At 43.3% G+C, this 13,554-nt stretch overlaps 1 protein-coding gene across 1 annotated transcript in view; it reads right to left on the bottom strand.

Moving 5' to 3' along the window:
• Window positions 1-13,201, bottom strand: part of Myo1h (myosin IH) — a 72,238-nt gene extending 59,037 nt beyond the window's left edge. Inside the window, exon 1 of the mRNA XM_047561897.1 lies at window positions 13,108-13,201. Within this exon, the coding sequence (XP_047417853.1) occupies window positions 13,108-13,122 (15 nt within the window). The 5' untranslated portion in view covers window positions 13,123-13,201. The remainder of the gene's footprint in view (window positions 1-13,107) is intronic.
• Between the last annotated feature and the right edge of the window lie 353 nt (window positions 13,202-13,554).

The raw sequence follows: 13,554 nt of genomic DNA, 5'->3' as shown, positions 1-13,554 counted from the left end.
GGGAGCTGCCTTTCCTGGATATGAAGGGAGTTGAATAGGCAAGGCATGTGAGCTTTTTCTAGGGTGCTAGAACATTCTTTGTCCTCACCCAGATGATGGTAGCCCCTTGAAAGTCTGCTTTCTAACAATTCACTAAACTGCACATTTATTTCATGTCATTTACAGTAGATGGGTTATGTCACATAATAAAAAACCTTTAAAAAGCATCACGTAGGGGCTGGGGCTGTAGCTCCATGATAGAGAATTTGCCCAGCACACGTGAGGCACTGGGTTCGAGCCTCAGGACCACATAAAATAAATAAATAAAATAAAGGTAATGCGTCCATCTACAACTAAACAATTTTTTCTAAAACATCACGTGTCGTAATTCTCTTTGCTTCCACTCCAAAGCGCACGGGACATCAGTTGCTGTGAGGAGCTCCACGCTTTCCTCTTCCACTTACTCTTTGTAAAACTGTAATGGGGCCACCACGTGGGCGAGAAGGCTTATTGTATCTGGAAACTTAGTTGGACCTGTAAATGCAGCTGTAAGTTAGCAAAACCAAAAGCGAATGACTTTATACGGGCACTCACGTGGGAAAGGAGCCAATACCAGTACTGTTGTTTCTGGGAAAAGCAGAGATCTTTGTTTCAATTTCTCCTTGAGCACAAAATCCTGTGGCCATCTCACGTCTAAAGCTTCAAAAGCAGCAAGGATGGGCTGGGGAGATAGCTCAGTGGGTAGAGTGCTTACCTTGTAAGCACAAGGCCCTGGGTTCAATCCCCAGCACCGCAAAAGAAAAAAAAAGAAAGGAAAAAAAACCAGCAAGAACTTCAGGTACCATCTTGCCAGCAAGATCTATTTCTATAGCTATCTCTGATTCACAGATGAGAAATGCATATTTTTTTTTCTTTGTATGGTACTTTTACTGTTTATTTTTCCATGGGGGGAGGCTGATAAGCAAGACCGTAGCTGTGTCTGGCTCACACATCCTCCAGGAGATCCAAACACACCTGGCTCTGTCCTTGAAGGCCGATGACCGAGTTAGAAACTATCTTTCACCAAAGATTAGCTTGTGATCATCAAAAAAATCACAGCAAGTCTTACCTCCTTCCAGCTTTCTGACGTTATTAGTGAAGTTCAAGAGTAGAGATAGGGAAAAGAAGGAAGGCAGCCAGGAACCTGGCATTCTGGGTTATCTTGTTAGCAACAAAACAGCACTCAAGTGACTCCCTCCTCCCTGATTCAAGAAACACCAGAAATTCCCACTGATTTTGACATAAAACAATGCAACATGGTACACAAACCCGAGCATCTCAGCCCTTACAAAGACACGGACGAGCTTCTCAAACCCTAACAGTTTCCCCAACAAAACACACTGGGAAATTTCTCCCTAAGTTCACCACAAGGGAACGTTTGAAATTCCCTACAGTCTCATATTTATCCACACACCATCCGGGCAGGGAAACACTGAAGTGTAGCCAAGAAAAAGTGCCAACCAGCCATCCCTAGGCTGGAAGGCTCTTGTAAAGGCTGATCATCGGGCCACTAGAACAGGACAGAGGTCGGGTGGGGGTGGGGGGAGCCGCTCCACTTTCCCAAATCAAAAGGGGGTAAAGTAAGTGAGAAAATCTCCCCAAGTTCAAACATTCCTTTAGAACCCGCAACTTTAAATACTAAATGTGTTTCATGGCTGCCATCTTGAAAAACATTAGTTCGCCAAAGGTGCCCTTTGATTCCCATTTGGGATGGAAACGCCGGCAGCTAATCCATTGAAACAGGTCCAGCACAAAAAGCCTTTTGGCGACGATCGTGGTGCTTGTGAAGGACAACATTTTTGTGCGCAAAATAAAACATTTTAATGCGCTACAATCCATTACACATATAGTCCTCCGTTTCCTTTCAGTAATTATTCATTAGAAAACATTTAACGTCACTGCGGATTTCACACTGGGCAGTCTGGACACAAAGGACAAGAGATGGCCCATTTATAAGGGGCTGGGGCCTTCTTTTCTAATCTGAGAAACTCCTCGGAGGTGGGGCCCACAGGACACAACAGGCTGAGCTAAAATGTGCGGTTAACGGTCAAAGCCCCCTGCCTACTTTGACACTCATTTAAAGATGACAGGGAACAATAGAGATTTGTTCTGTTCAGTCCTTCTTGTTCTGTCGTCTACATCAGCTCCGCGCATGAAACCGCCCGATATTTCATCCCACCTGCCATCTCCCTCCCGCCTCGGTCGACTCCCTCTCTGCTCTTTTCTTGCTCCTCCTTTAACACAAAGAGACAGGTAAAGAATATCGTGAAAAGGGTTCCATTCAGCATGTCAGCTCTCATAACACAATTGCCTGTCGGTTCCCTAGGAGTATGAGGCGCTCAAACGTCTGGGTTTAGTGCAGAAATTCAGCCCGCGGTTAGGTTAGTTAGCGGGCAGGACAGCTCCCCGGCCACCTCCCATAGCGGAAGGCCATCTCCCGGGCACAGACTCTCTGCGAACCATCCTTAATCACGACAGTTTGAAACATTTGCCCCATCCAGCAAGGGATCGCAGACCGGCTCCTGATGGGCTGTCTGTATTTCTCAAGTGCCCACATTTTAAACTTCTAAAAACTCACATGCAAAGCCCCCAGAGCCTCTTGGTAGAAAAGGTTGGAAAATACTTATCTGAGAGCCACTGTTTTCAAGGTTCTTATCTAGATCCTTCTCAAAGGGGATGGGGGACAAAAATCCCAAAGGTTTTGCCAGCTTATCCCACAAGAACACTTACGGACCCCAAGTGTCCTAGCATGGTTGCTATTCTGCAAGCTGCAGGCTACTCAGCGCCTAGAGATGCTTCCAGAATGCACTGATAAGAAACCAGTGAGCAAAACCAGACGTCGGCTTTCATAGGCTCTCAAGAACGACTCATGTCAACACACCGTTATTGCTCTGATCGCAGCAATCCTGTTGTCTGCGGGTTATACTGGTTTCTGTTATTATCATGACGTGTTTTCGAAAACTGCCTTCGGTCATTGGGTGAAACAGCAAGAATATGCTTGATAAGATCAGTGGTGTATAAGGAGAAGGCAGAATTTGTAATGAGGCCCCTTTGCAGAAGCTTAGCAAGTGGTCAATGGAATTCTAACAGCAACGCAGTTGAGGATCAGCAAGCTACAGCCTGCAGGTCAAAGACAGCCCACTGCCTGTTTGTGAAGCAACTTGGAGCCAAGAGTAGTTTTAACATTTTTAAATGATTTGCAACAACAACAACAACAAAAAAAATTAAGGGACTGATATTTAACAAAATGCAAAAAATACATGAAATCCAAATTTCAGGGTCCATGAGTTTTATTGGAACCTAGCCACAAAGCCAAATATATTTTCTATCTGACGTTTTGCAGAAAAAGGATGCCTACTCCCACTTTATGGCCTGTTTGTCACTTATTTTCCTTTTGTGTAGGGACCAGATTTCCGAATCAGTGTGTCTGGAAGCAGCACGCCCCAAGAGAGGCCCCGTGGGATTGCAAACATAACCTTGCTCAAGTTCACATTTAGAGCTCACGGTCCATCCCTCCAGCTTGGGGCTGTGACGCTGGTAAATTAAGATCTTCATTTGCAGCAGCCCTACTTTCACAGTACCTAACGACATTGAGAAGCTACGTCATTTAGAGTTGCAGTTGAGATGTCACCTCTCCCGGCCTATTGTTGCTTCCTGGCCTGCCAAACGGCAACCCAAACCGGGCTCTGCAGAGGGGAAGCGGCAGTTTCTGGCACAGAACTGAAGCCCATGTTTGCTCAGGGAGCTGACGGGCGGGTCTGGCTCTCCAGAAAGCCCCTCGGAAGGTGCTGTCCCCAATTCTGAGTGGCTGCTCAGTGGCAGCTAGGATATAAAACCAAATATGTCAGGAAAGAAAGTCTAGTCTGGTACTCAGATTCCAGGGGTCTCAGTCACAGGACGGGCAAGGATCAAACCTGCATGACAATATTGCACGTTTTTGTGTCTGATTGACTCAACCCTGACGGCTCCACGGTTGGATTGAAGGATTATCTTTTTATCTAACGACCAAAAGACTGTTGGCGTTTTATTATCCAGCTGCAGCCTCTTAATCACCACTGAATGAGTATAATTATGAATATCAGCAAACAGAATAATGCTTCTAAATTACCTTAGGGATCAGATGGTCTCCTAGTAAAACTGAGAAGAGTTCATGGAGTCTTAATTGGTCCACGGGAGTCAGAGGTGGAGGAACGACCATGCTAGTAGCAGAGACAGAGAATATTGAATGTAAGGCCTGGACTTCTTTCACTACTTCCTAATAATAAGTGTTAGGGGGAAAAAAAGGTCCTTAGAAGTTTTTGTTGTTTTATTTTTTGGGTACTGGGGATTTAACCTGGGGGCGCTCAACCACTGAGCCACACTCCCAGCCCTTTTTTAATATTGTATTTATAGACAGGGTCTCGCTGAGTTGCTTAGGACCTCGCTAAGTGGTTGAGGCTGGTTTTGAACTTGCGATCCTCCTGCCTCAGCCTCCTGAGCCACTGGGATTATAAGCGTGCACCACCAGGCCCAGCTTCAGAAGTTTATAGTAGTTTTAAATGGAGGACATCACATGTAGCTGTCCCTGAGGTCCTCAAAAGTCCCTTTTTTACCTAAAAGTTTGCAGAAAAACTGGCCTTTTGCGGGGAGGGGGACAACTTTAGAGAGCATCTTCGTGGCAACTTCAGCTCAGTTTCCCTAGAATAAAAGATATTTCATGGTCTGGGAACTTGCAAACACTTGCCCAAAACTGAATATCGACAATGGATTATACTAAAACCTGTTTGGACCAACGAATGCAAAATGTTTCCAGTTGTGTGTGTGTGTGTGTGTGTGTGTGTGTGTGTGTGTTTCTGGTCCCTTCAGTCTAAGTCCCTTTGAGTTAATGAGGAAATTAATAGACTTGGCAAAACAGAACTTTTAACATGGCTATTTTTTGGGGGTCGGGGTGGTACCAGGGATTGAACCCAGGGGCACTTGACTGCTGAGCCACATCCCCAGTCCTATTTTGTATTTTATTTAGAGGCAGCATCTCACGGAGTTGCTTCAGGCCTCACTGTTGCTGAGGCTGGCTTTCAACTCTCTATCTTCCTGCCTCAGCCTCCTCAGCTGCTGGGATGACAGGCGTGCACCACAGCTCCTGGCCTGACATGGCTTTTTCATTATTCCCCATCCTGGGTTTAAAAAAATGGCAATAACTTGTGGCACAGTTAGAAAGCAAACCTAGACTCTACAGACTGAATATCCTTCTCTGAAATGCTTAGGACCAGAAGGATTCAGGGGTTTAGGATTTCTTTCAGATTTTGGAATATTCGCATGTACATCATGCAATATTTTGGGGATGGGACACAAGTCTAGATGTGAATTTATGTTCCATGTTTCACAGCCTGAAGGTGATTTTGCACAACGTCTTTAGCACGCCTGCCTTTTGATAGTGACCGATGATCGTGCAAAGTCAGGCGTGGAATTTTCAAAGCGTGGCAGCACATCAGCCCTCAAAAATTTTTGAATTTTCAAATGAGGGAAGCTCAACCTGCAGCTCTCCAACCTCAGCAAGGACCAGAATTACCTGGTGAATTCCAGCAAACATGCAAATGTTGGGCCCAGGAATCTGAATATTTCACAGGTGCGCTAGGTCATTCCAAAGAGAATAAATAACCTAGGATGGGACTTAGGGCCCCAGGTCCTCTGAGTCTGGTCCACAGACTGACATTTCCGGCATTCCTTGAGTGTTTATTAGAAATGCAAAATCTCAGTCCCTGTCCAGGAAGTCAGAATTTGCACTTTTACCAGGTCTCCCGACCACTCCTCTGCACTTGACTGACCACAAGACCACGTCCAGTGATCTAGAAAATATTGTAAAGTTAAATAAGAAAAGATTGAACATAAGGGTCATGATCGCTTCCCTAGATGGTATGAAAGTAAAAACCAGTGAAGACAACCAGAGACAGAGAGCCCCAGAGGGGGGCTCACAGACAAGGCAGGGGGTCACCGGGTCCCACCAAGATGGCTCCCTACCAGCACCAGCTACCAGGAGCCAAGAGCTTTCGGTTGCACCAATTGTGAGACCAATTCTTTTTTCTCCCTCCAAGTAGAACTTCCTAGAGATTCTCCAACTGCCTTTCCTCCATCTCAGGTGCCATGGGATCTGGCTTTTGTGACACTGAACTGACCAGACAGGGCAGGTCCCTATTCCTTCCCTTCTGGAGAGAAGATCCAGCAGGTCTAACCTCAGAGTTATCAAAGGCCAGCCTGCCAGCCCTGAAGATCCTTCTTCCCCTGGAAACACACCCTTTCTGTCCCAAATATATATATATATTTTTTAAAAATGCAAAAATGTACCAGAAACTGGATATAGTTAGTGGAAACATTTGCTTCCCAAGGGGCGATTTCTTGGACCCCACCCTGGGCATCTTGGATTGGGACTTTCAAAGCTTGTTATTGGGAAGGGAGAACAAAGAGAGAAAGTAAGTTTGCACAAGATCCTTACGGACAAATATGCAAGAAAATTAAGGTAACTGTGTAAAATTATTTTAAAATTTTACTTTTCTGGATTTTGCTATTACTCTGAATAATTTGTGAAGAGATAAAACAGGAAGATGGGGATGAAATATCTACTGGTCGCATAAGCAGCTGTGAAAAACTCCCAATGAATGGAGCTCTTTTATATCTTTTTTTTTTTTTTTTTTTTTGGCCGGTTATCAAAGAATTATACATTCATTTTGGATATTCTGGAAAAATGCAATAGAATTAAAATAATCCATAATCCCACCCCTCGGAAATTACCACCATTTCCTCTTTATCTATGAATGAACGGATAAAGGAAATGTGGTATCTGAACATGATGGAATATTATTTAGTCATAAAAAATGAAGTCCTGTCATTTGCCACAATATAGACGGAACTGGAGGACATCATGTTAAGTGAAATAAGTTAGGCCCAAAAAGAATATATCAAACATTCTAATTTTTATTTGAAAGCTAAAATGTTGATCTCGTAAAAGTATAGAGCAATAGGTCTAGGAAGAGTGTAGCAGAGAAATGATAAATGTCTGAGGGAACCAACATGCTGATTCCACAGATCTAATGATTATATACATTGTACACAGGCAGTGTATCCCCAAATACATACAATTACGGGGTGCCAAGGGGCTGGGGTTGTGGCTCAGTGGTGGAGCGCTTGCCTAGCATGTGTGAGGCATTGGGTTCAATTCTCAATACCACATAAAAAAATGAATGAATAAAATAAAGGTCTGTCAACATCTAAGAATACATAAATAAATAAGTAAAATGTTTAAAAAAGAAATTACTCTCATTTTCATTTTCTCTCCACTCCTGAGCACACGTGTGTTTGTGCATAAATACTGGGATACGTTTTATATTATTATTATTGTTTTAAATATTTTCTTAGTTGTTGAAGGACCTTTATTTTTATGTGGTGCTGAAAATCGAACCCAGTACCTGACACATGCTAGGCAAGTGCTCTGCCACTGACCCCAGCCCAGCCCTTCTATTATTTTTAAAAACATGCTTAATCTTCATGAATTCAGAATGACACTTTCAAATATGACAGAGTGAAATCGTCCGTATTTGCAACATCCAGGATTATAAGGCAGGAAAGCAAACTTCAGGCCATGTTTTATTTCCCAATAAGTTCTCTGGACCACAATGGCAGTATTTATGAGTTTGTTGGCCAAGTGCCCCGGGTTAGAGCATTATTTCTAAGCACTAGAATTGTTTCCATCAGTAAATGCTACCATTTAACGATCCCATGGGAAATGGAATTATGAGCAAAGCGGGCTTATGAGACCACAGGGGTCTACCCCTCCTAAGAGAAAACCAAAAAGAACAACCCGTATCTTCTGAGCCATGTGAGAAGGATTCACTCATTCCGTTCACTAGAGCCACTCAAATTCTGAAGCAGAGAAAGAGAGCAAAGCTCAGGACAGAATCCTGACTATCTAGAGGACCACGTGAAGGGGAAACAGTTTCGATTTCTGCACGGGACAGGGATGAGCCTAAGAGACCTGGAACCTGCATCTCCGGCCACCACGGAGGTGTCCACGTTAGACCAACCCGCGTCCAGCAGAGGCAGCATGAGATAACTAAAGCCACTGAGATGCCCCCCCCCCCAGAATCCCTATGGTCAGTTCAAGAGTAAATGGTCACTGCCACAGTTTGGTTGTGGTTTGTCCCCAGGGGTTTGGGGTTGGAGGCTTGGTCCTAAGTTCAGTGGTATAGTGGTGGTGGGACCATAAGAGGTAGATCCCAGGTCACTGGGGAGGCTATTCTCAGAAAGGAGTAAGGTAAGTTCTCAGGCACCCCGTTGGTGAGTTTGGCAAGAGAGTTATTATAAAAGGAATAAACCTGAACCATCCTCTCCTGTCTGGTTTCCTGTCTGGAAATGTGATCTCTCCTCCAATGCCTTGCTCTTGAACCTCCTCCTATTGTGAGCTAAACAAATCTCTTTTCTTTATAAAGTTACCCAGCCTCAGGTATTGCATTATAGCAGTGGAAAACACACAATTGCATTGGACTTTTTTAAACATATTTTTTTAGTGGTAGATGGACACAATTATCTTTATTTTATTTATTTATTTTCATGTGACGCTGAGGATCGAACCCAGTGCCTCACACATGCAAGACCACTGAGCCACAACCCAACCCCTGCATTGGGCTTTTGAGTGATTAATCAAGAGGAACATGAACATGATTGCAATCATAATTAAAGGGGCTTTGTTCTTATTTTTCAAGTGACTCTAACACCTGAACAAACAATCGATCAGCAAATTTTTTAATCTACTATGTACAAGGCATTATGGGAGGTACCTAGTCTCAGAATTTGTAATCTCTTCAGAAATGAAATTACAGTAACAGTAAACAAGGCAACTATCTTAGACTCTGTGCCTAACATTTTAAGCAGTTTTTAAGCAGATGCCAATACAAATATGATTAATTCAGAAGTGACTTAGGGTCAGAAGTGACTTAGGGTCAGAAGTGACTTAGGGTCATAGGTTCCTGTGGCGAAAATATGTGCATTTTGACTTTTTTTCTAAAGACTTGAATATAAAATGCTTGTTTTCAAGCCAAGTGACATAGTGGAGGTTGACTGGAGGAACATAGTCACATTTACCTGGCATAAGGGGTCTTGATACACACAGGCCTGTTTAGACTCAGCTGGCTTTTAAAACTCAGCCACACACAACACAGAAATAAGGAAATATGTCTTTAAACAACGTGAATTGTATTTACCAGGACAGAATGCAAATGTAATTGCGCCTTGACAAGATTAAAAAAATTTTGTTTTGTGGTGTTGGGGATTGAACCAAAATAAATTATGTTTTTTTTTTTTAATCCGGAGGTTTAGAAAGGGGAGATGGGATGAAGTGTAACCGTTCTCACTTTCTCTGTTTTCATAATTGTGATTTTGACTAGGGGTGGCACCTTTGGTACAAGCAAGCCTCCAACTTAAAAATATATATATATATATATATTTTATATATATGTATACATATTTATATATATGTATATATTTATTTTGAGGTATATTTTAATAAAATAATATCTCTTGAGAAGAAACTTTGTTTGAAATACAGCAATTCTGTTTCTCTTTGGTATTTCTTTCATTCAATTTAAGTCAAATTTGTTTTATAAAATAGATCACCTACTCTGCTATATATTCACAATGGAATACTATTCAGCCATAAAGAAGAATAATATTATGGTATTTGCAAATAAATGGATGGAATTGGAGAATATCATGCTAAGTGAAATAAGCCAAGCCCAAAAAACCAAAGGCCGAATGTTTTCCCTGATAAGTGGAGGATGATATATAATGGGGGTTTGGGTGGGAAATGAGAGAATAATGGGGGAACTTTAGAATATGTAGAAGAAAATGAGAGGGAGGGGGTTTTAAAAATGGTAGAAGGAGAGAGACATCATTACCCTATGTACATGTATGATTACTCAAATGGTATGAATCTACATCATGCACAACCATAGAAACAAAATGATGTACCCCACTTGTATACAATGAATCTAAATGCAGTCTGTAAAAAAATTAAAAGCTAAATAAAAATAAAAAATAAAAAAATAGATCACCTAAATATTTAGGCACACATTAACTTGCTGGGTGCGGTGGTATATGTCTGTGATCCCAGTGACTCCTGAGGCTGAGGCAGGAGGATCACCAGTTCAAAGCCAGCCTCCGCAACTCAGAGAGATCCTTCCTTTAAATAAAATATAAAAAAAGGGCTAGGGATGTGGCTCAGGGGTTGAGCGCCCCTGGGTTCAATCCCTGGTTAAAAAAAAAAAAATTAACTTTCGCTTCTTAAACATACATATGTGAATGACACCTGGGTGACATCTTCCAAATACTAGCACTCTTTAGTTATTTATTTATTTTTTATTTTTTTGCGGTGCTGGGGATCGAACCCAGGGCCTTGAGCTTACAAGGCAAGCACTCTCCCGACTGAGCTATCTCCCCAGCCCCCCAACACTCTTTAGTTATTTCTGAACTGGGGCATCCAGAGTGATTTTTGTTTTCTTTGCATTGTATAATTCTGTGTTAGTAAAATTTTAGAAATTATATCAGGCATACCCAAATCAGTTGCAAAATTAAAAATGAAAGTATCTGAAATAAGATCCACTATGCTTATCTAACTCAGTTACGTGCTCTACCCAATACGTTCCGTGGACACTGATTCGCCTCTGTTCAAGTGAACCTGCCATCAGAAAGCCTTCCAAAGACTGAGCTTAATTAATCGCCACTGAGGACACTTGGCAAGACGGGTTACTCTTGACTGTGGTGGTGGTGGTTCTAGGAATCCCTAGGGGGTGACTGCATGGCCTGAGCCGTTCACGCAGGTGTTCTTGGTCCTGTGTTAGACGCCATACCATAACGAGGTGGGAGGTGACCACGGAGAAATGCCAAGGAAAGAGTCGTGGGACCTCTTTAGACCATGCATGCAACTTCTGTGCGTCTACAGCCATTTTTAAATTAAAATATTCTAAATTACTGATTGCATGTTGACTTGCGTTATAAAGCCATAGAAATATATTTGAACCTTATTGGAAGCGAGGCCAGAGGCATCTTCCACACACATGGTTGGAAGCCATGGGTCTCTTCCCCGCTGTCTGACCAGGACCAAAGAATGTGGAGTAGAGGCAAAACCCCGGATGACTGCAAGAAGGGAGCTTGTGAATGAATCACCCACGAAGTCAACACGCCAATGAGCCGTCAGTGACCACCGAGTGGCCCGAAGGGAGGGCCCAGTCGCCACCAGCACCATTATGCAAGCGGTTCCAGCTCTCGCTGGGCTTGGTTGGCAAATCCCCCAGCTCTGAGGTCATTTCTGAATGGCTTCATCACTAGCGTTTCCAAACATGTATTTTTAAAACATATTTTGAAATAATGGACTCCTAAGAAGTTATGAAAAATAGTACAGAGATCCCATGTACCCCTTTCCCCCCAACCCTGGCTTCCCCCAAAGATAATGATGGTTTAGGAAATTGACCTGGTGCCATCTTCAGGTGTTATTCTGATTTCACCAGTTTTCCTTTGTGTGTGTGTGTGTGTGTGTGTGTGTGTGTGATTTTATCATTTCAGAGTTGCTTTATTCAGGTTCACTGTAGCCCTGATCACCACCAGTCTCTGGCTATCAAGGCTGCTGGGTGAATGAAGGACACCCCTCCAGAAAGAATCGATGTGGCTTGCCCTGTGTAGGAAAAGGCAGGGCAGATGGCCCTTCTGAAACTCCAGGTCCTCAATTGATTTTGGCCGGAAGTGATCAACATCCCAATTTGCCCTATTTTGCAATTCCAGGGAAGCTGGGAATTCGTACAGAAGGAGAGCCTCCTTCCGTTTTCTCAAGGATAAGTCTCTAGCGATAACTCCACCTATTGACTTCGACATGAATTTCATATTACCACAAAAATAGGAAACGCCACGTGTGACCTTGCTTGAAGAAATGCCTACCCGGTGCATTTCCTCTGCAAGTCGCAGGACAGTGGATATTCCTCTCTACTGATCAACAGATAATTTTCTCCCCAGGAGGCATGCTTTCTAGAATCATCACACGGTGATGGAATGCAGCATTGGCAAGCAAAACCAGGACTCTGTTCCGGGTGTTCAAATACCTTTTGGTAAAGGACAGTGCCATTTTGTGTTACCAGTTGCCGAGGCAACAGCAGTAGGTGCTATAGAAATGGGTAATTGACTGAATGGATCAATGACAGGCAGTAGCTAGAGTTTCCTGGTGGTTGATCAGTCTTCTGTGGATGGCTACTAAATTATTCTAACCGCATATATTAATGTTTCTGTAACCTTTTCAGCTAAGGAGAAACAATTCATCAACAGTCAATGCTTTCTAGATAGGTAACACATTGAGATAGTTATTTTTTTAAAAAATGATCCTTGTGAGTCTTTATGCTTATAATTAACTTCTAGAAAAAGGTCACAAGTTTTGACTGAAGTTCTGTCTTCCCTCTCCCCAGGAGAACCTTCTCATTGTCTCCTATTTAGTTTCTTAAACTGTTACCTGGGACAATTTGGAGTTATTGCATTTAAGAGTAAACAGAATGTATCTGAGGGAATAAAGAAATTTTGCTAATAGGCTTACAGATTAAGGCAAATATCACCTAGGATTTTCTTCCCCGTTAGGTCACTATCATTTAAAGCTCTACCTGCACTAACCCAGTAACCACCAGCCACGTGAAGCTATTCAAATTAACGAAGATTAAGTGAAATTAAAATTCAGCATGCCAGCCACATTTCCAGCAGGCTGTTGACGCACACGGCCATGACAACTGCACTGGTCCGTGTAACACAGACCATTTCTGTCATCACAGAGTGTTACTGGAGACCTGCTGCTCTAGAACAATCGGCAACGCACGGACAACCCCCCTCCCCAATACACACACACAATCACACTTTCTACCAATCAATGTCAACCTCCCTGGTCATCTTAAACGACATTTTTTCACCAAGCAAATTCAGAATCTTCTCTGTGAACCCAGTTCTTTCTCCATGCCCGTTGGAGGCCCAGCCTTACTGTCACTTACACCCAGTGGAAGAGAGGTCACCATGCGAGGCTACCTGCAAGTCCATTACCTTGGAGTCCATCATGCTCGGGGGCAGAGAAGGTTGTTAACAGCTACTCCACTCGAGTCGTTCAGAGCTTGCTTCCCGCTGGCCTGTGATCCCGCGACAGATGACGGTCAGCAACAATGTCTGAGGGACACCTAGCTCGCTGGGCGGAGCGGAGTTAATAATTCATGGCAGGAGGCGGGGACCAGACCTTACGGTGGCTCACCTGTGGGTGCCTGGGCCCCTTCAGAGCAATAAGAACTGGAAACCAGACCTCCCTTGAGATTCTGTTACAGACACTGCTGATCTCTGATTAGTCCTGTTGGTCACGGACACATGGAATAAAGGCAGGACCCTCCGCAAGTCATGCTGAAGGTGAAACTTTTCAGCCAGCTACTTTATATCCTCACGCTTCAGGGAACCAAACTGACCGGGCAACTTCCAGTTACATCATATGGAAACTCTGGATTT

Source organism: Sciurus carolinensis, chromosome 8 (genome assembly GCF_902686445.1).
Source record: "Sciurus carolinensis chromosome 8, mSciCar1.2, whole genome shotgun sequence".
In the NCBI taxonomy this organism is placed as follows: domain Eukaryota; kingdom Metazoa; phylum Chordata; class Mammalia; order Rodentia; family Sciuridae; genus Sciurus; species Sciurus carolinensis.
The sequence above is the reverse complement of the archived record's forward strand: the minus strand, read 5'-3'. Positions and strand labels throughout refer to the sequence as shown.